The sequence below is a fragment of the Neopelma chrysocephalum genome, unplaced genomic scaffold, assembly GCF_003984885.1.
Source record: "Neopelma chrysocephalum unplaced genomic scaffold, ASM398488v2 Primary Assembly neopelma1_188, whole genome shotgun sequence".
NCBI classification, from domain to species: domain Eukaryota; kingdom Metazoa; phylum Chordata; class Aves; order Passeriformes; family Pipridae; genus Neopelma; species Neopelma chrysocephalum.
Genome location: NW_020897850.1, coordinates 1,175,705 through 1,197,160, shown reverse-complemented (window position 1 = coordinate 1,197,160; position 21,456 = coordinate 1,175,705). Strand labels below are relative to the sequence as shown.

The 21,456-nt window shown below is 38.5% G+C and overlaps 2 protein-coding genes across 2 annotated transcripts in view; one reads left to right on the top strand and one right to left on the bottom strand.

The window, feature by feature from the left end:
• Window positions 1–455: 455 nt before the first annotated feature.
• Window positions 456–4,625, top strand: MANSC4 (MANSC domain containing 4). The gene is made up of 3 exons (XM_027702497.1): window positions 456–821; window positions 2,218–2,352; window positions 3,275–4,625. Exons 1-3 carry the CDS (start codon window positions 593–595, stop codon window positions 3,940–3,942), a joined length of 1,032 nt encoding a protein of 343 aa, XP_027558298.1. The 5' UTR covers window positions 456–592; the 3' UTR covers window positions 3,943–4,625.
• Window positions 4,626–8,967: 4,342 nt separating this feature from the next.
• Window positions 8,968–21,456, bottom strand: part of MRPS35 (mitochondrial ribosomal protein S35) — a 13,991-nt gene continuing 1,502 nt past the window's right edge. Inside the window, exons 3-8 of the mRNA XM_027702500.1 lie at window positions 20,755–20,922; window positions 20,308–20,368; window positions 19,351–19,490; window positions 18,541–18,650; window positions 17,992–18,061; window positions 8,968–9,471 (exon numbers count right to left, since the gene is read on the bottom strand). Coding sequence (XP_027558301.1) covers window positions 9,199–9,471; window positions 17,992–18,061; window positions 18,541–18,650; window positions 19,351–19,490; window positions 20,308–20,368; window positions 20,755–20,922 — 822 coding nt within the window. The 3' untranslated portion in view covers window positions 8,968–9,198. The remainder of the gene's footprint in view (window positions 9,472–17,991; window positions 18,062–18,540; window positions 18,651–19,350; window positions 19,491–20,307; window positions 20,369–20,754; window positions 20,923–21,456) is intronic.

The following is a 21,456-nucleotide window of genomic DNA, read 5'->3' as shown; positions in this document are numbered from 1 at the left end:
GTATTGTGCTTGCCATCAAAGCAGAGTAGGGAAAGGGAACAAATTTCTACCTCTGGCTGGCAGACAGAATGAGACAGTTCAGTTTGTTAATAAAGAAGGAAAGTATATTTGCAGCCACCAGGTAATTCGAAAAGTGTTCAGAAACTAAACTGAGCTGTTTCTCCTGTGTTGAGTGTAATAGTGTGCCTGAACAAAGTGAGGTGAAACAATATGCTGTTTACCATTGGTGAAAAATGGTTTGGTCTCAGAAGGACAAGAGACACACTCTTGTCCAAAGAAACACGTTTTCTGAATGACAAAAAGCAACCTGTGCCTTTTGTCTCTCAAAAACTGTCTCCAAATAATTAAGTTAGAGGACAACAATAGTAACTATTAGAATCTTATGTAGCTCATAAAATGGTTGCTTTCTTCCAGCAGCTGTCCAAAGAGCACCATGGGAATTGTTTGGAAAAAAACCATCCCCTGGCTCACATCCCTGTCAGAATTGGCAGCATCCTCACCACTCCAGAGATTGTCTCTTCCAGGGCTGGTCCAGCCTTTGGTGCATCCCTGGAGCACAGTGCACAGTGACTGAGCCCATCCCACCAAGGCAATGGTTGTGCTGGTGGCAGTGGCAGAAGTGCTGTTGGTGCTGGGTTTGGCTGTGGAGTCCGACTCGCTCTGCTCACCCACCTCCTTTTACAAGAACTGCTGGATCCGGCGCTTCCCAGGCCTCCTGATTGACCTGCAGGAATCCCAGAGGAGGGGAGCCCGGGTGCTGAAGGCTTATGCAGAAGTCTCACCCCAACAGTGCAGCAGAACCTGCTGCCTTCTGAAGAACGGTGAGTGTTTATTGTCAAGATCGCGGCACACGTTAAAATTTACATCACACATTTTGGGTGATGTTTATATAAACATTCCTTTGTTTGAAGAAGAAATGGGGGAGAGGATCTGTGTATTTTTTTTTGAGGCAGGAAAGCAGAGACACCTTGTAACTGTTCTCCCATTTTCAGTCCCATAGAAAGGAAATTGATAATCTGAGTTTTTTGGGAGACTACAGTAGAAACATGTGAAAATCTCAGGGTCTGCTCTGAAATTTTAGGTCTGTGTTGCAAAGCCTGTAGACAATGCCAACATTAAAAGAATGACTCTTCAGTATTCATCACCATCTACTCCTGCAGAGAACAACCAGTGACAGTGATTCCAGCAGCACTCTTTTTCATGGAATGTGGCATCAGAAAGAGGAGGGAACACACAATTGTCCTCTGAAATACAAGAATATTCATTTCCTTGGAGAAAGCACTCCCTTATTCTGTGTTCACACCATGTTTGTGGTGCAAACCAAGTATAACATTAAAATGAACAATAAAGTTATAGCAATAAATGATAGGAGTTATTGAGCTGGCAACCCCTTTTCCCTAGCCTTGTAAACTCAGAATAAAAATAAGAAAAATCATTGTTTATTTTAAGCCCTATACTGTACTTTGTATCACACTGCACTGGTATGCTATAGGAGTATATTTTAGGAGAATACATGAAGTGCATGTCTGTGGTGCCTAAATTTTCAAAACTCACAAGACTTGAAGAGGGTTTTGGATATGGAGGATGAAAGCGAGGAACCAGTTACTGAAAAAAGTCAATATAAATTTTGATGAAATTTTGAATTATGAGCAAAAATATGACCTTGACAATCTGACAGTGACATAACTGCCATCAGCATTCCTGGGAAGAATCAAATTCTGCCTTAAATAATGTGAGGAAATAAAAATTTAATACATTTCAGCAATGTTCTTCCTGTTTGGACAACAAACTTTTTCTCACAGAACAAAGGACTGGATACCTTACAGAGATAATTAATGGTAACTTGGAATCTCCTTTTTATATTCTGACATAGTCAAGCAAAAATTTGTTACAATCTTAACTAAAATAGAGACAGTAGAGGGCATTCAACAATACACTTTAAATCAGTTATTATTTAATCAGAGACACGTTTAGAACTCAGATGGCTATTCTGGTCTAGATGTAAAAAAAGAATATAAGTAGTTCTACTTTTTTGACTGTATGCTCAATTAGTTTGCATGATAATGAGAGACCCACAGTATTTGGTTCTCTCTTCCCATAGGATCTGGCCAGAGCTGCCCAGTATTAATGATCCTCTGATGTTAAATAACATAATAACGTGCAAAATGCCATGGTCATTCTTCTGAGAAGCTCAGTTTTGTTCTTTATGGATTGTAGTTTCCTGCAATCTAGCAGTGTTCTACCATGGAGCCATTCACGAGAGTAGGAATTGCCTGCACGTGTCTTGCCCAGCATTGGAAAGCTGCATCCTGAAGGCTGGAATCAATGTCATTTTGTACAACATCACAACAGGTAACTGGGCACTTCATTTCTAAAGGCTGAAAACACAGCAACTAGAGAAAATGTTAACATTATACCAAGTCAGCTGCTGTGCTAGAAGATGTTCTGAAGTAACATGCTTCTGAAGTAAAAATGCTTAAGGGTTTTTTCCTTCTTCACTATGTACCTCCAGCTGAAAATACTTCCCCCCTTTCTCCACTCAGTGAGAAAAAACCTTGAAGATACACCCTGCTCTCAAGATTCATGCTCTGAGTAACTTATCAATACTGTTTGCCCAATATTTGGGCTAAGTACCCTGCCAGGTCTGAGAGACTGAGCGTGGAGGTTGCCACTGCTCCAATGTCCCCAGATCCAAGCAGTAGCAAGGCTGAAAATTTTATTCTCATTAGGCATCTGCACAAAGAGCACACGGGTTACACAGCCAAACACATGAAGCAGACACACAGCCACAGGTAGCACCAAGAGCCTCATCCTGCTTTTTCTAGCTCACAGGATGGAGATGTATTAGTGAAAATATACACACATATAAAATGCAAACCTACCCAGCAGCTGGGCTGAGATGCTCATTCTGCCCAGTCTGGACCCCAGTCTCCCCAGTTTCTGTCACCGGATGTTTGAGCCCCAGGGGTGCAGCTTCCCTCCAGTTGCTGGTGCAGACTATCACACACACACAGAGCTTTCTGGGATTTCCCTACCCCCAGTAACTTAGATCCCACCCTTTCCTCACCTTTGGTTCCTTCCCCCAGCATCCCATAATAAGTCCTGTGCAATCCCAAAATGCACTTCCCTCGCATCCCTCGAGGTGTCCCACAGCCTCCAGTCCAAAAGATGCTGTTGGGTATTATTTGGGCTCCCTGACCTGCCAGTGCAGTCCTTTTGTGGGTGTGCAGACAAGCTCTTGTCACACAAAACTAACATTGTTATGATTTCGTAGGGGTTGATCCAGATCTTCTTGTTTTTGAAAGACTGACATCCAAAGAGCCAAATATTCATGAATACGAAAGGCAGAACAGCACAGAGCCCACCGAGGGGGAAAGATGCCAACACCACAATGCCACGTCAAGTTCTCCTCTGTTCCAAGCTCCAGCCTCTACCACGAGCCATGGCTTAACAGCAAACACTCACACCTCCAGCAGCACAAGCCTCACGGTCCAAAAAAACCAAGTCACTACTTATCCCAGGGCGGAAACTTTTCCAACAGGTGACCATTTTGCTAAGAGGACAAGCACAACTTCAGTAAGCACCAGGCAAGCCACCAGCACTGAGCACTCACCTTGGACACCCAGGCCTGCTGATGGAGTATCCCACATGCCCACTCCTCCTCGCCTGAACGGCAGCAAGCAACACTTGAATGAAACCAAAGGCTACAGTGGCAGGAATTCTACTTCGGAAAATGAGGCACCTGCTTGGGAAGTGTCAGCTTTGGGAGTCTGGTTGATTCCTGTTGTTCTTTGCTCTTCTCTCCTCTGCCTTTGCTGTTGCACCGTTGCTCTCACGACAGGGCGCTGCAGCAGCAGGAGAGGTCAGTACAAGCCCATAAGGAGAAGAACAAAAATGTCAAGGCAGTTCATAAAATACACTACTGCCAAAAGTAATTTGTAAAACGCTGTCACCATCCTTTCTATGGAACAAATGGGCTTTTAAAAATGCATCCTATGTATCACTTTATTTCTTTCACAGAAGCAATGATTTTTTTTATAATATTTCAGTTATAATTTAATTCTTGTCAGATGAAACACAATTCCCCTGCCTCTTTAGCTAAGAAGTACACACTCATAGCTCCCATTGTGTGCTCAGAGGTGTTCAAGCGTGTTTTGGTTCATAATCTGATGCCAACTGATGTCTAACAAACAGTGTAACACTTTCCCTAACTTAAGAGAGCAGGTTCACTGCAGCTGTACCTATTACAACATCTGTGTGTCAGAATATTATTTAATTAGTAAGATTAATGCAGTGTTCAAAGACTAAACTGATGAGGTTGTAAGGCCACATGAATACCTAGTTACAGCTGAGCAGGTTTCAGAAGAAAAGACCTCTCTAAAATTATATTTTAGTCCACATTGATTGGCACTGGAACTTAGAAAACTGGAGTTTAAAAACCCCCTTTTTTGTAGTATTTTATTGACATCATATGCTAATTTGTATGTAACAGAAGAGAGACCGACACAAGATAAGAACATTTTAGAAGGGTAGTGTTATTTAATCAGTTGAAATAACACAAAAGAAAATTCTTCTATTTCAGTTAGAAAACTTAGAATTAGGCATGACTTTTTTTTAAGGGCAGTCCTATGTGTAAAGTGATAAAAACTCTATAGAGTTCTACTCTATATCATGCCCACTGCATGATATACTTTAAATTTGAACAGCCTTTTATCATCAAATTGTACTTTCCTAATTCATAATGTGGCTGAATCTAGTTTAAATATTCAATTAAAATTTCAACTAAGAATGATGAGACCCCAAGGGCTCTTCTGAGTTACAGTTGACAGGGATTCTTTTCTAGCTTTTTGACACCAAAAGGAAAGCAGCTAAGATACTCTATATTATATCAAAGCATGAATGTGGTGATACTATAAATAAAGAATGTAAATCATCATCTTAGGGTAATCTTCATGGACCTGACCCCAAAATGTAAAAGTCTCAGGGGCGACTCCTTTCATTAGGAAACAAAGGCACAGGTGTATCAGAGGAGGAATGTGCTTTATATCCTTTCTCCACACCTCACACTGAGATCATCAACAGGCTCCTTTTTAGACCAGGAGCTGCAGACTGTGTGGCTCAGGATTTTCTTTGTACAGTGCTCTACTTCAAATTCCCTCTCAAATTCTGAAGGAAAAGGTCGTGGCTCAGTAAACCACCCTTCTGTTAATGACATAAGCAGGCTTAACTCCATTTATAAAGTCTTCACCAAGAAATTAGAGCTTTGCAAAGTTCATGTTTTGACCTCTACCACATTCACAGATCACAAATCTGATCAAACACAGTAAATAATCACATGCTCCATGTCAAGTTGTGGTACTTCTCATCTCACTCAGTACTCATGACAAACATGTTTTGTCATACAATTCTCCCCCAACACACTTCAGCCAGCACTGTCACACCAATTTGCAATGAAAGTGCTTTTTAAATTATTTTTCTCCCCATAACTTTTAAAATCATGTAACCAAGGAAAACACACTTTAAAACCAACTTACATCTAAAATGCAAGCTACCTGAGCATCTTCTGTCAGCCTGCAGACTGCAAACTCAATGGTGCTTGGCCTCTGCCAGCTTGTCTAACTCCTCAATCCTCCCATGAATGACCCTCCATAGCAGCTTGATTCAGGAAAAAAAAAAAGAAGAAAATCAACTCCTGAAAAAAAGTGAAAACCTGCTATTCTTACACATTCCTACAAACACAAAGACTAGCAAATATATCTTTTCCCGAGACAGGACACACTCTAATATGCCAGAAACACAAACCTCTGCAAGGAGGCATTAGTTTTGACAGAAATAAGTCAGAGGTAGTATAGTATCTGCTTTCAAAAAGGTGGTTTTTCACCTCCCTTTACTCTCAGAAAAGTACCTTTTATCTGATAATTGATGAGCTGCACTAACTGCATCAAGTTACAGTCATTCCATGTTTTTTTCATCTCCAGATTAGTGACTGTATAGTGCATTTAATGGCACCTTGATGTTTCTTTAATACTTACCCTCAATACAGTGTTCTGTACAGTCATATAATGTAAGGACTTCAATAATATAATGTAGGACTTCAATACTCACCAGAAAAAGAAAATGAGACAAAGTGAAAATTTATGTGCAAATGCTTTTGGGACAGGATGGAATGACTGAAGTAAGATCATGTTCTGGAGAATCTTCTTGGTTTGTGGTCGTATAGAGAAAAAAATAGGCAGGAAAAGGGTTCTATGAAGCACAATAGCAGAACTATTTAATTACAGACTAAGAGAGTCACAAGAAAATAAATACATACATTTTAGGTATGAGGGAAAGCAAGACGATGGTTTGTCCAGACAGCACATCCCTTTTTAGGCAACTGTCCCTTTATTTAGCAATGTCTTTATTTAGCTATGCCTGAAAACAGGGTAAAAGTGTCCACTCTTTGGAATGTTTATATGGGAGGTAAAAGAAAGATTAGTCTCCTCAAGAGCACCAGTGAAACTAAGCATCACCAGTATTCCATTCACACAGGTATGTGCAGAGGGATGCACACCTTAGTCATTAATTTGTATTATAATGTACGTGATATGTTAGTAAGTGAGCATTGCTAAGGATGCAATTATTATTGTCCTGTAGAGGTGTTTTAACCTGGAAGTCTGTTAATCTCTAACTCTTCACAGGTTTTACATTTCAGTGGGAAAATAGAGATGTGTCATTTACTTCATAAAAACACGTGCTATATTATACATCACTGAGACTCCCACTGGAGTTAAGATCCCACTGCTCCAGGTATTCTACATTAATTACAGAGAAATACTGTCACCTTCAAACACAAACAGTTCAGAGGGAGAAGCACAAAACCACAGAGAAACTTCCAAGATGAGAAAGAGCTCAAAACAGCATCCAGGTTGCCTTTGATACAGACAGTCACCTTTTATCCTGCCTGTATTGAAACATTTATAGAATGTACTTAAGGGAGGCCTGAACACTTCAGACAGAGCTGTAGGAGCCTGTGAATTTTAAGTTTTCCATGAATCAGCTGTGATACAACCAAATAAAAAATCAGTTTCCCTTGCTGTGCTCTTCTTTCTACCAGACAGCAGAATTAGTAACATCAAATTGTTATTTTAACTATGACTTCCAGAGTTCTACTTAGGTCCATTCAAAGTCTACGAAGAGCAAAGGAAAATTGAGTTGTCCTCTGCTGCAGAGAGGATTTTATCAGGTATTTTACATGTCCTGAGTAGTAAATGACAATTTTATGGAGACAATCAAGCTTATGAGGTTTTTTAAAACACTTAAGGGCATTACTCTTGACAATCTTGTACAAGACATGCCACTGCAAAAGAGAAGTTGCTACATACACTTGCTCATATGCCAGTCCTTCTGCAAGCACTGACAAAGCTAATTAAGGAAACAAATTTCCCTTGTGTACACACTAGAACAAAACTGCCTTTGGAATAGAGCCAGGCACAACTCCAGGCACCACCCATACCACTCTCTGAGTCAAAGTGCAGTTACTTCCTCAGTAATTTTGGTTTCACGGCTGTTCAAAAAAGATCTGGAATCACACAGATGTACTATTTCAAATGAGAATTTTAAACATCCTTGAACGAAGGAACAACCTAGTAACAGCTGAAATTTCCCCCATATCAAGCTTCTGCTAAAGCTTCACATTAATACAAATCTAATAGGAAGGACCACTAAATAACTAAGTGCAAAACTGGGATTACAGGTCAAGCATTTTCAGTCTTAGCTACAGCTCTGGCAAATTCTCGTAGGAAGTAAAAAGCTGCATTAAACTCGGCCTCCTACCATATGAAAACAATCTTGACCTTCCAAACTGACAAAACAACCCTTCCAAAACTGACAGTGTTTTGGAAGTGGGGATCCATGCACTCTGTGGCTGTATGTAAACACAAACCAGACAATGAGAAACCCTGGCAGCGAGAGAGTCAAGGCACAGAGAACACTGCAGGAATCAATCCCCTTCACTTCTCTATGTCCTTATTCTTACACTGTTCTCTCTCCAGGAGCTGCTGGCAGGGCCACGTGTTTGGTTCTTTCAGAGGTATGCAGAATCCTTAACTCCCTCTGCCCCTGCCAGGAAATGACTTTCTAAGCTGAAATCTTAGTAAGCCAGGAAGGTACAATAAAGGCAAGAGTTACTTATGTCCTAAAAGCTGCTATTTTTAAGTGGGGATTTTTGTTTAGCTTTCGTTTTTTTGCTGAGAAGGCAATAAAAGTTGCCTGTGATTCCAGTGTTTCAAATCAATGCCTTTCAAATACAAATTACCAAATATAAGCTAAACATCCATATAATTTCTCTCTCTGTGCTGCATACCAGTAAGCTGGATGCTAAAACCAATTTTTTTTTCCCTTGAAAAGCCTGGGTAGATTCAAGAGAGAACTCAGCAGGCCTCAGGGCACCAAGACTGAGTCCATTCCTATTTAGCTACATACCTCACTACTCACCAGCTCTCACTTTCAGCAACTCTCATCATTCTTCTTTCCCCATGTGCTTTGGGATCTTCTCAACAACTGCTGGTTCACATTCCCACTACCATCCCATTTTCTACCTCATTTTATTCCACCATTTTAGAGACAGGTATTTTTCCTTAGGGTATTTGTTAGCCCTCATGGTGACAGCTGAGTGAGTACCTCACACTCTCCCAGGAGCTTCAACACCTCTCCAAAAGTTAAAACTACTTAGACACATTATCTTTATTTTACAGACAGGGAGTAAAGACAGAGAAAAATCTGAGTGACATTTGAAAAGCATTCAGAAAGTTTAGAGTTCTTAACTTTCAGACTTTTAATTAATGGAACTGGGAGCTTAAGTTTTGACATTGTTGCTCTAAGTTATATACCTTAAAAAGTTGTGTGAGAAATCAAAGTGTGATTAAGCAGAGGACTGAAACAGGATCTCCCATGCAAAGCAAACACAGAATAAAATGTCCAAGTGACCAATGTGAATCCAAACATACTTTATTCAAGGAACAAGATTCGTGGACAGGACAACTATGTTTACAAAAAAAATTGAGCAGTAAAGAGAAAACTGATTACTGCTGTGATTATCAACATCAAGTTTCACACTTTTGGTTAAGGTTCTGAATAATTATATATCCATATCACTAAGAAATATTAACAGTAGCTTAATATTTCTATAATGATCAGGTGTACCTACAGAGTCTCCTCTCATGCTTGTATATTCAACAGCTTTTTCACAGATTCCTTATACAGAGACATGTTACTTTCTGTTTCACCTTCATTTTTAAGTGCAATTACAGAGTTTCTGTAATTCTTAACCACTTCAGATCCAAGCAGCTCTTCCTTAGAGACATTACTGACATTCTCTGAGGCTTTTATTCGAAGCAGTGTGTCCAAGGCATTTTTCTGAGAGCGACTATTTTCCCAGATATACTCTTCCATGTCTTCCTCAGACTTCTCACTCTCCCACTTCTCAGTTTTCTGAAAGAAAATATACACTGTGTTAAAAAAACTCCTCGAGACTGAAACAAAAAGCTACAATAATTCAAAGAAGGTTCTCTCTCATATCAATTCACTTTACAAAAGACATTCACTGTGGGAGGTATTTCCTCCTCTAAGGTACAACACTTGTAACTCGAGCCTGTATGAGCAGGAGGAGTTTCTTTCCTCCCACTTCCCAAGTTCTTTATGGATCTGGCAGGTATAACTGGGCAAGTCAGAGTGGGAAGAAAAGCTTATGGACTATACACAGTGAATAACAAAAAACCTTGTAAAAATAATAAATTTTAAATAACCCTGAATGCTCAAGATCTGGAGGCAGTTATTATTATTTATTAAGTCCCTAGCATATGATTTTGGTATGTCTACACTGGCTGTTAAGACATGAAGTGAGACAGTCCATACCAAGTAACCTTAATGATGAAAGACAGCAACCCTTCACCATTTGGGAAATATTTTAATTGGGACTCTTAAGGAAAAGCACCACCAAATAACCCATTTTTTCTTCCTGCAAAACAAACTGCTCTTCAAAATAATCTCTATCCACAAGGTGCTAATTTTTCCCTAATTAGCACTGCAAGATTAGACAGGATCACAAGTTGAAGGCTGACAGAAGACACCATCCCAGTGCCTGTAAATACTTGGCTGGTACAGTTGTTCTTTATAAATGTTGTCTTTCAACATTTCTCCAGCAGGCCTTCACAGACTGTTTAAGGAATATTTCAGATGTTATAACCTGCTATTTTTGTATATTTAATTTTTATTGTACTTTGGTAAATATATATATGCTTCAGAGGTAGATTTTTACACATGCTTATTTATTTTTATAATTACTTAGTACTTTACTGATGTAAACAACACATAGTATCCTTATATTATTTCAAGGATCACAATTTAAAGTATTTTGAGTTAATTTCTGGTGGGTTTTTTTTTAAATTGTTATAAAATCATGTCTAAATAAAACTTGCATTTCTCTGGAAATAAGTTCAAAAAACCCTTATAGCAAAGCATTTACATTATATGCACTTTTTCCTTTTTTAAATCCCTTACCAGAAAGGGTTCTTCAGTAAATTTTTAACTATGCTATGCAGAATCAAAAAAAACCTTGCAACTGTAGAGATTTTTTTTCCTTTGTTGTTTGGGTTTGGCTTCAAGTTCTGGGTTTTTTTTTGGGGGGGATGGAGTGTTGGGATTGATTTTTCATTTATTTTAAAGTATTCTGTCCACTAATTGTCAAGGTTGCTAGAGTGAAACCACAATATTTAATAACCTTTCATTAAGACCCAAGACTTTTTTTTCCACTACAACCCTGAGTGCTTGGATCTGTCTATCTGAATTTCAAATACTTCACCAAATGCTGCATCTTGCACCTGGTAAATGGAATTTCTTGTCTTTTAAATCCCTGAGTCCAAATGTTTAGTCAGAAGCAGTGAATACCACCGTTAAAAGGCTCTGACATGAAAACCTGGACGCAAATACAACACAGAAGTAAAAGAATCTCATTCAATTTCTAGAGAGGGAAAAAGGAACAAAAGGAAGTCCTGCAGCCTGTATTGCCAAAACAATTGGGAACAAGTGTGTATAGTAAAGTATTCCTTGTGTGTTTGACAAATACTGACATACAAAGTGGAGACTGGCATAGTTTTTAATTAACAACATCATCCTGGTTTGCATATCCCTTGTTTTTCTGCATCATGACTGTCTGAGACATTTTTTTCCCAAACTAGACAGAATTTTAAAGCAAAAGCCTTTCTCACAGGGATAGGGTTTCTCAGGAGTAAGGGAATATGGGTATCACCTCTGGTCACTCCTAAACTCATGTTTGAAGTTCCAACAAAAGATCACTGTGAGCCTTTTAAACACCTCTAAGGTATAGCAGAGACAACAAGAACTAATTACAGTTATTACATTTATCTCTTTGGGACAATCCTGCTCTGCACATATTAACTCAGAGGATTTTGGAGATGCCTCCTGATAAACAGATTAAGCTTTCCCCACCTCTTTTGGGCAATACAGAGCAAGATTTTAAAGGAGATTTTAAAGAAACTGTGAAGCATTTCTTTCTTGGAATCCTTCCCAGCAGAGTGATTTGTCCAAATGGATTTTAAACTAAAATCTGACTACGTGGTGGGGGGTGAGGGGGAAAGCAGGAAGGGATTTGACAGTAGGGGGAGATTTCCAAATCCATTCCTCAGCCCTGCTACAAGAAGCCAGTATCCATCACTGCACTGTTGGTGGCCATGCCTCAAAATGAAAAGTTATCCTCCAGTCCAGACATACATCACCAACAGGAAACTGAGCAGAAATCAGGTTTTTGCAAACTAACTGAATCGAGTGAAACTTAAAATACCTTTTCAACACAATTTATTGCAAGAGGAAAGTGAACCTAGATTTATATATGCGACTGAAATGTACCCCAGATAGACAAGGTATATACCCTGGGTATCCATGAACTCTGAATAGTGGGAATGTTATAAGGGTTGCAGTCTTGGTTTAAAGTGTTATGAATGAAACTTCAAAATTAGGTCTTCATCACCCCAAATGTTGTTAGTTGATTATTTTTGTCCCCTGCAAATTTAAAATGTTAGTGAACACTGCAGTAAGAGTCTTAAAAACGAGAATAAAACCGTAAAAACTGGAATACAAGTGTAACATTTTTCTGGAATCCCCACTTAGTGAACAAGGTTAAAAATCAAGAATATATGTTTCTTCAATGAATTCACTAAATATGATTGCCTCATTGTGTCACACAGAAGACAGAATGTCAGTATGACCCAGTCTGGCTGAAGATGCACTCAGCTGATAATTTCAACCTTTGCCTCTTACCAAAACTTACAATAAGAACAAAACCAAAACCAAATTTAAAAAATCACCAGAAAACAACTTTTTTATATAAAGTCAAAGATCTAAACCTGTTGATAAAGAGGTACAGAAGAGCCATTTTTTTTTAATACTTCCTTATGCAAATATAGAGAATTATTTTTTAATGCCATAAACAGAATAAGGATTTGTTTCTAAGCAAATCTTTTATAGTACAGTACAAGCCAGTATTTTGGGAGGTTTACAAGCCTTTACTGTGCTTAATCTGAAATGCTGAATGAGTATGAATGCTCAAACAATACTTCAGACAGTGAAATTGCTTTTTACATCTAAGTCATTAACAAAAAGCTTCAATTTATATTGTACCTTTAAGTACAGAAAAAAAGGGAGCATTTTGCATCACTTAAGCAGGCATCTCACCATCCATTTGCTTGGGTTTTTTCTGCCAGTTTAACTTCCACAATTTTGCTGCCACAGTGATGCAGAGGCTTAAAATTGTCAGCTCTTTGGTGCTTCTTTTGGGAAAAACATTTTTAATAAAATTTTTAAGTTGCACATAAAAATCTTGGGGGCAATTAAAAATATGACTCACATTAGCTACTTTTATTGTCAATGGTTTAAATAGTTAAAATTTAATGCTGTTTAGCAAAGACCAAGTACTTTAGTGGGATGATTTTTTTTTTTTGAGGGGAAGGAAAGTTCATTAAATTCCAAGTCAAATTTCAAACTCTGTATGGCCTGGAATAAATGCACCTATTTCTTAGTACTGCATTGAAATAAAAGATACTCTGTGTGGTACCATAATCTTAGATTTTCAGGTTAAAAATGACAGCTATGCTAACATTTTCCAAATGATTGGGTACCTTCAATCCCAAGAGGAACTGCCAGAACAATTACAGACTCTCTGGGTATAATACACCTTTCATTTGTACTACTTAGTTAGCAACTTACAAAGAAATGCCAACAGAAATTTGTAGAGAGGCAAAACATATTTTTATCACGTGAGATTGCATAGAAAAATCTGAATTTCTTGGTGATGTGGAGTAAGTTAAAATACATTCCTCTGAATAAGCAGAACATTATTTTCTAGGACAGAGCAACGGCACAGGACAGGTGGGACCTCTAGAGGGTCAAGGCAAATCAGGACAAACTGGGAGGACTGAATATTTCAGTAAGGTACAAATGTATCAAGCAAAAGGAGAAAAAGCAGAGAAGCAAGACCAGAACTTTGCCTCAAAAAATAGCACTCCATGCAAGAGATGCTCTCGTGTTTCAGGATACTCTCAAGCTTAATCTCTGCTTCTGTCACCAGCTCCAGAGTCCTCAGTGGTTGCCTGAATTGCCTCTTCCAAAACAACACTTCAGTTCTCTGGGCTGGAGTGGCTGCAGCATTTTCTGGAAAATCCAGGCTTCTCTTAAGGGTCATTTGTAAGGTATTTATCTAACTCTGTTTTCTGAATGCTGATCAGGTAAGATTCTGATCTCATCAAGAAAGATCAGTGATATTAAGAGTTCAACTCTTTGGTGATTTTCTGTTCATTTTTTAAATGTCTACGCCCCACAAGACTTCATTTCACTCCAACATATAGACTGAAAATTAAACAGCTGCAAAAATTATACTTATGTATCAAAAAGAAGCCTTGTTTCTCCAGCTAAAAATAAGGAGCTTAAACTCACTTAAACTTACTTAAGCAAAAAGCTTACTACGGTCTGAAAAAGTACAAAGACAATTTTTAATTCAACCTTTTGCTGGAATGCTCATCCTTTGTGGTACAAGAGGTACAAAAAAAGTGTAACCTTCTTCCACTACAATACACATTTCCCAGCAGAGAAACCTTCCTTTTATTCTAAATGTTTGAATTCAGATAGTCAGAGACAACTTATTAAATTTAACATCTAATTATGCCCCTTTACCTTTACCTTTTCTGGTTCACAAGTTGTTAGATTTTGAGCACTGGTGAGCACATGCTTCAAAACCAAGTTTATATTACAACATTTAGAGTCCACTCTTCCTTTAGCCTCAGTTTGCATTACTTAAACCACTGCATTACAAACATATTATAATAACACACTGAGAAAGGCCTGTTCTAGGAAGGAATTACACTTACACTTCTAAGTGTAAGTGTAATTACATTACACTTCTAAGATCTCCTACTATGAAACTGCAAAATTCTACTGCTGCTAAGTGTTACTGGCACGACCCAAAGTGCTAAGAATTGTGGTTATTTTTAATGGCCTAAAATAACTGTAGTTGAAAAAAATGAAGTCTAAAGAAAAGCTATACGATGGATTTCAAGATTATCACCAATAGTAAGCTAAAATATTCATTTAGCATGCAGACAGACTTGCCACCCCACCAGTGCGGTGCCTTGCCACTCCACTCAATGCTTTGTTTAAAAAGGAATGCAAAGGTAGTGTGGGCCTTGAATAATTTATCAGATTTCCATAACCACACTACTCGAGAAACCAAGAAATTCCAAAGTTTGTGCAGCATTAACTATCTACCAAATATCTACTGCTAATATGTCAGATCAGACCTTGTACTTTAAGAAGTACTGAAGAACAGAAAATCCATGGGCAACTATTTATTACTCTTTCAAGATCCCAGATCTATAATGCAGAATTGAGATGCTCCACCCTCCATCCTCTTGCATTTGTGTAGATTGAAACATCATGTGGAATTGGAGCAAAAACCCTGAATCACTCTGAATGTTCTTCCTTACTGGACAATTGATTTCCTGCTCCATTTGCTTCTCCTTCCTGCTTTCAACTCATAACAGAACTGGACTTTTGGGGGATAAACTATTAATCCAAGCTGAGAGTGAAGAAATCAGTCCATGATCCTTTTAACCACTCGAGGGCAGCAAACTCTTACTCTCTAAAAATCACTTGATACCACGAAAATACATCCAGGTTTCAAGTGATGTTACAGCCCTCCAGAAATACCATCGTTTAAAGGCAGCAGAAATACAACTGGTTAAGCTGCTGTTTAATACTCTACCTAATATATCTCACCCTTGATTAATTCAATCCAGGCACCATCCTCGGGGATAATTTGAAAAGAATCACAAAAGAAGTCCAAAGAAGATAAGTTCAGTTCTTACCACTCAGTGCAAGTCTAATTAATATATTCTGAAATCCAATAAACACAAATATTTCATTATTAACCTGAAAACTATTAAATAGGAAGCAAGAGATCTCCAAGTATTTTAGAGTAAGAAAATAAATGAACGTTCTTAAGTTTTAAAATCTGATTGTTTTAAAGATAACTGAACTCATAGGTCTGATATCTACTTCCACTTGTAACTGTAATAGAAGTGCATCACTGGCAACTGAAATATAATTACACTTGAAATTACATTTCCTGATGTATATCTGCATATAATTCTGCCTTTTATACATGCTTGCCAATTCACAAAATACAGAAATACAGTTATTAACATAAATTCTGTCATGTATAGAGGGAGATATTAGGCAAAGTTTTCAGGATTGAGGGTAAAAATTACATACATCCAGCTTTCCTTCACTGCCCTCATATTTTTATTCAATTACATCAGAGCTGCTTTAACACACAGTGTGAGACTACTCTGCTGTGGAAGTCATCAAATCTTACAATTAGCTCTGCAAACAGGACTGATGTTACTGTCTAACTGGCAGGCCAGTCCCCATCCATCGCCCTCCCACAATAAAGTTGGTACAAATTAAAATAAACCACACATTGTTTGCTTATGGTTTACAAAACTCCCTTTCAGCAAGTCACTAAAAGGCATTACCACTGATCATGGAGGGAAAAAAACCACGCCACAAAGCAAAACGTGTCACACAAAATAAAAAACCGTGTCTCGGGAAACCATTAATTTTTCATGGAAATCAAAGACAATTACAACTGATTGACAAACTCATCAAACATTAACAGGGAGGTTGGAAGGTAATAAAGGGGCAGGAGACTTGTGCATATTCAACACACACGTAGCAGTATCATATAGCCCTGTCTGCCATCACTAATTAATGCCAGAGCACAGCACAGACGTGCTGTTCGTGCTGAAATTAATAAAGTGAGCAGTGTCTAACCCTCTTGTCATTGCAATCCTGATCTGTCATTAATTTAACATTTGTAATGCAATGTAATGCTCTTGGGGAGAGGAACATCCATGAGCACAAAACTCTTGAAATCTGGAGTAAATGTTACCTTTCACAATTAATTTAATTTGACGTACTCTACAATTACAAAATGTATCCTTCAGGGCAGCTCTCACTGAAAGGGAAATACAGCTCATCCTCCTAAGTGTGTTTGTAACATCACCACTGCAACGACCAAAATTGAGAACACCTAAATTCATAAAAATGCTGAATATGGAAAATTAATTTAAGTACTATAGAACTGAAAACAGTAAGAGTGAGTTTTAGTAGCAAATCAGGTACAACTTATATAAATAAGAGCACATCTATGGAAATAGGGTGATGATGAAAGCTTTCACTGCCTGTCTCAAACAATGTGACTAGTAACAGTACACTCAACTTTAAGTTATTCAAAACATTGCTACGGATTTTCAACATTAATTTTATTTCAGACTACTAACTTGTTTTCTGCAAAAAATGCCTGTAAAATGGTTGAAGGCAATATTTATAACCTACACAACTAGCCACAAAAATACAAGAGACAGGTCTGAAGAGTTCACTGTGAAAGGAAGATCTGTAGTCTAAAGATATCTTATTATACTTAGAGGTCTATTTAAAATTTGTAGTAAATTAATAATAAATTGGAATAGTACCTTTCATGCATTTGCATTGGATACCTGACATGTAAAACCACTTAACAAAACAAGCTACAGGGGAAAAATTCCCAATACGCCGTATCATGAATGATTATGAAAAACTTTACATTACACTTGCTTTATCTAAAGAGTTACGAAATTTTTTTTATATTTTTCAGGACACTAACACTGACACAATGAAATGCTAAAACTAACAGGAGGTGCAGAGGAGGCCCCTTTTTTGATCAGGAGGGAGCTCAGAAAAGCAGTCAGCTTTTGGAAACAGAACATTTCCAAATTACAGCCATTGTTTACTTTTAGCCCAGGAAGAGCCCAAGAAAAGACATATTCTAAGCAACAGGTCCAAGTCTGGAATCAGGCAAAATGTAGATATTGTGTTCTCAGTTTTCACAGCTTTTAAGTGATAACACACCCCTCTGTTTTTTTGGAACAGACTTGGTTTTGTCTTTAAACACAGTCCCTGTTAAAAGTGCATAGGTGACGGGAGATAATCACAGAGCACACCCTTTCTCTGGGTGCACTAAATTCATATTTGAATATTGTGCACAGGCAGCCCAGTGTGATGCCACATCAGAGGTTTAGGAATCCTGACAATTAAGGTGTTTTCTGGTAGGCTCAGGGTCAGTTTTAGGCTCCTTGCTGAGAGGAGCAAAGCACTGGCAAAGAATCTCTTATTAAAGTCTTAAAAGAGACAAACCGTTTAGAAACAACAAAACAGCACTTGTGAAGTTAGAGAAATGCACTCTTAAGTTGACTCTGGAATTAAGATCAAACATAGGCAACTTATCTTGGTTGAATTTGAAGACAAGTGAGGTGGAAGAGGGAAAGAATCTCAAGATAATTGACTTTAAGTTATGACAGAGAGTACATGCACATTAGGCAGCACGAGCTACTTCAAACTGCTTACCCAAGATTCGTGGTACAGAACTGTGAGCAGGTGCATGCCATAATCATAGTTCTGTCTTCTTAGGGGACACCTGAAAATTCAGGAACAAAGCTCGTTTTTTGGAACAAGATGTTAAAAATCACCATCTAAGTTTCTAATTTGTAATGCAGGGAATCTTAGGGAAATGTGTGTTTAAATCACACGCATTTCTGAATTACACCCAACCAAGAATAACACCTTGGTGGTGTGACTATTAAGAACACGGGCGAAAGGGCAACTGCAACTCAGTAGGAAAATCTACAAAATCCAAGAATTTACAAATCTTCAGGAAACATTAAAAACTTCTTTGCCCTCTGTGCCAAATTGGAATCCAACACACGTAAGTCTGAACTCCTTTAAAACCTGATTTTAACAGTTAATGACAGGAGCAGTGTTAAGTTTAAGTGCTATTTTAGCCTTAAAAATGTAAGAATTCACCAAGACAGTAGCTGGTATTACTGGAAGACACCCAGCCCTTTCTATACAGTGACCATTGGTACAAGCATTTTTGTTTCCTTCTAGTAACTGTACCTGTCTGTGACAATTGTGAGCACATCTGTCTCCTTGCAGTACCGCTCTCCTACAAGTTTAACAAGCTTCTTCTTTGCATGGTCATCCAAATTCAGGTTAGAAAGTTTAACCTTCAAGTACAAGAGAAAACAATTTTAACTCCTTGGATAAATCCAATCTCCCCACTTTGGAAATACTTGAGACAGTATGGCACACCTTCTATTAAGAATTACAAGGACAGCTATTCAGGATGTGTTTGCAGAATTTCTTCTGATTGTATCACATCAGAAGTCTCAACACAAGGCAAGAATAATGTGAGTATTCAAACAACATATACATGCATAATAAACACCCACATAATGCCTAAATCTCCTGAGCTCCCTTCCAACCTTAAATGTGTCATGATCCTATGCTGAGAAGGCTGCTGTGCCTATTGCATACACACTGATGCCTGGAGGCCTGCCAACTCAACACTTATAGTGCCACATTCGTATGACCCATCTTTCAATACCTGTGCAGTTCCAGGGTCAAAAAATTAGCAATGAGAAGATCTAAGCAAGACATGGAGAACCTTTTCTACAAGGACATTCTTCAGAAGGTACACTATTTTGCTCATATCACAGCCAACTTAAATACATACCCATAACCTGATGACCTCAGTTCTAACATTCTGCAGAATACTTCAGGAAATCCACTGCTTTTTATTTATTCTGACTTTGAGGAAACCATTTCCCTCATTTCCTTAGAGCAGATCATACTTGCACGTTTTGAGAAGAAAAACAAGTATTTAGGCTTTTGAGACAAAGGCAGTTTACCAAAATTACTACTCACTCTTAAAGTCACCACTCTTGCTTTGGGATTCCGAATAGACGTCCCTGAAGAAACATAATCTACAGTTTCAATTTCAATGGGAAAATGCTGTTCACATTTCTCATCACTGTCCAGAGCACTTGGCCATTCAGTGCAGAAATCTGTATAATAAAGAGAAAACACTACAAATAATACCTGCTGGTGTATTTGGTTGTTGCTTGGTTGGGTTTTTTTTCCAAATTTATTGTAATCTATCTTTTTACTGGGTTTAATCCTTTTTGTATACTGGGTTCCCCAAAACCCAGGATACAGTACTCCAGATGCCAAACCAATCACAGAATGGTTTGGGTTGGAATTGACCCTCAAAGATTAAAGAGTCCAACCCCCTGCCACGGGCAAGGACATCCTGCACTAGATTTGGCTGCTCAAAGCTGGTCCAACCTGACCTTGAACACCTTCAACGATGGGGCACCCACAGCTTCTCTGGACAAGCCCTTTCAGTGTCTCACCACCCTCATCATATAAAATGCTTCCTTAGTCTAACCTCCTCATTAGGTTCTCTTGCTGGCTGGCAGAGATTCTCTTGGTCTTCAGCAGATCCTGTATCTCCCCAGCAGACCTTGCTCTCACAGAGGGTTTCAAGTATTAATAGCTTTTTGGTCATTAAATGCAATCCAGAATGGCCACTGACTGAACTCTGGTTCAATCACAGACAGTCTTCTGAGAATTCTGTCACATTCATCACTCACCTTCCTCAAGGCACTAAACTATCAACTCGTCAGTACAGGCAGGGCCTCATTGAAAAGTAAAATTTCAGTCTTACTGGGGTGCTCTCCTAAGACACATCTGCCAACCACCTGGGTAACTCCAGGCAGCAGCAATAGAGCAGACAGTACTAGCCACAGCCTGACAAATAACCAGCTTCACAAGTGTACCATGTCTCACTTTCTACTTGATCACACACATTTACATTCTCACCTTTAAGAGCTGCACAGTGCTTCTTAATTGCAGGAGGAGTAAGATGCAAAAAATTGGGAATCTGAAACAGACACATTAAGAGTTAGCACAATAATGGCTTTTTGTCTGTTCCTAAGTAAATGGACATGACTGAAATCCGATTACACTTCTCACATTTGTTAAGGTAACACAACACGCTGAATAAGATATTCAGATAAGTACTCCAGTCTGATTTAGGAACAGACTTCAGTTAGCCCTAGTACAAAAATCACAGGCATGATCACCCTAAAAAAAGTCTCCAGATTTCATTCGTTACTTAACTTTGTTGCCATTTCATTTAGAAACTAAAGAGGATCATCCTATTTAATAAGAGAAAACAGTCTCCAATGCAAACACCCCAATCAAAGCAGTGCAGCTTTAGTGAATACTGACATTAAAATTACCACCCACCCACGTCATGTGTCTTACCTTAATAAGTTCTAAGTTGCCTTCTTTTGGGGGAGGCACTCCTCTCTTCACTGGGTAACCCATTCGGATTGGGAGAGGCACAGAGGCAGGTTTAAAGGCAGCTGCTGTTGGATAAACACTGCTCCAGTCCTGATCCACAGCCATCCTCTCTGCTCTGGGAGGTGCAGCCTAATCAGTGGAAAAGGATACGAGCTGGATGTGAGATACACTGTTTGTAAGACAAAGCAGGATCAACACACAAAACATAAATCAGCAGGGGGAGGAAGGGGAATCAAATCAGTATGGAACTGCAAACTCTGTTTCCTAAAGGGCCTGAACGTGTAGTTGGGGGCAAAACAATGAGTTTTAAAACACTGGAATTCTAAAAGTGTGAACCAGTTGATAATAAAAGAAACAGATTATAATTGACGTTTCTTGCTATAGAAATTCCAGTACAGGAACAATGTATTAGTATATTGAAGAAATAGCTTATATCCTCCAATAACTGACCACAGTTTCAGTCAAATGCTCCTAAAAAAAACTAACAAACAAACAAGTCACTGTTTTTTTCCCCAAAAACTTTAATTTTTAATTTAGAGGGCTAGAAAGGAAATGGATATATGCAGTCAACTGGTCTAACTGCTTTGGTGTATCATAAAATCCACTTAGAAGTTAAACAAAAATTTAATGTATCCCAGGTCTACTTCACTATTTGCTTTTAAA

Bases quoted from the DNA above. Each gene is read 5' to 3' on its own strand.
- MANSC4 (XM_027702497.1), top strand. From the start codon at position 593: ATGGTTGTGCTGGTGGCAGTGGCAGAAGTGCTGTTGGTGCTGGGTTTG. The intron at 822-2,217 runs GTGAGTGTTTAT...TATGGATTGTAG, and splicing joins CTGCTGCCTTCTGAAGAACG to TTTCCTGCAATCTAGCAGTG. The intron at 2,353-3,274 runs GTAACTGGGCAC...ATGATTTCGTAG, and splicing joins TTTGTACAACATCACAACAG to GGGTTGATCCAGATCTTCTT.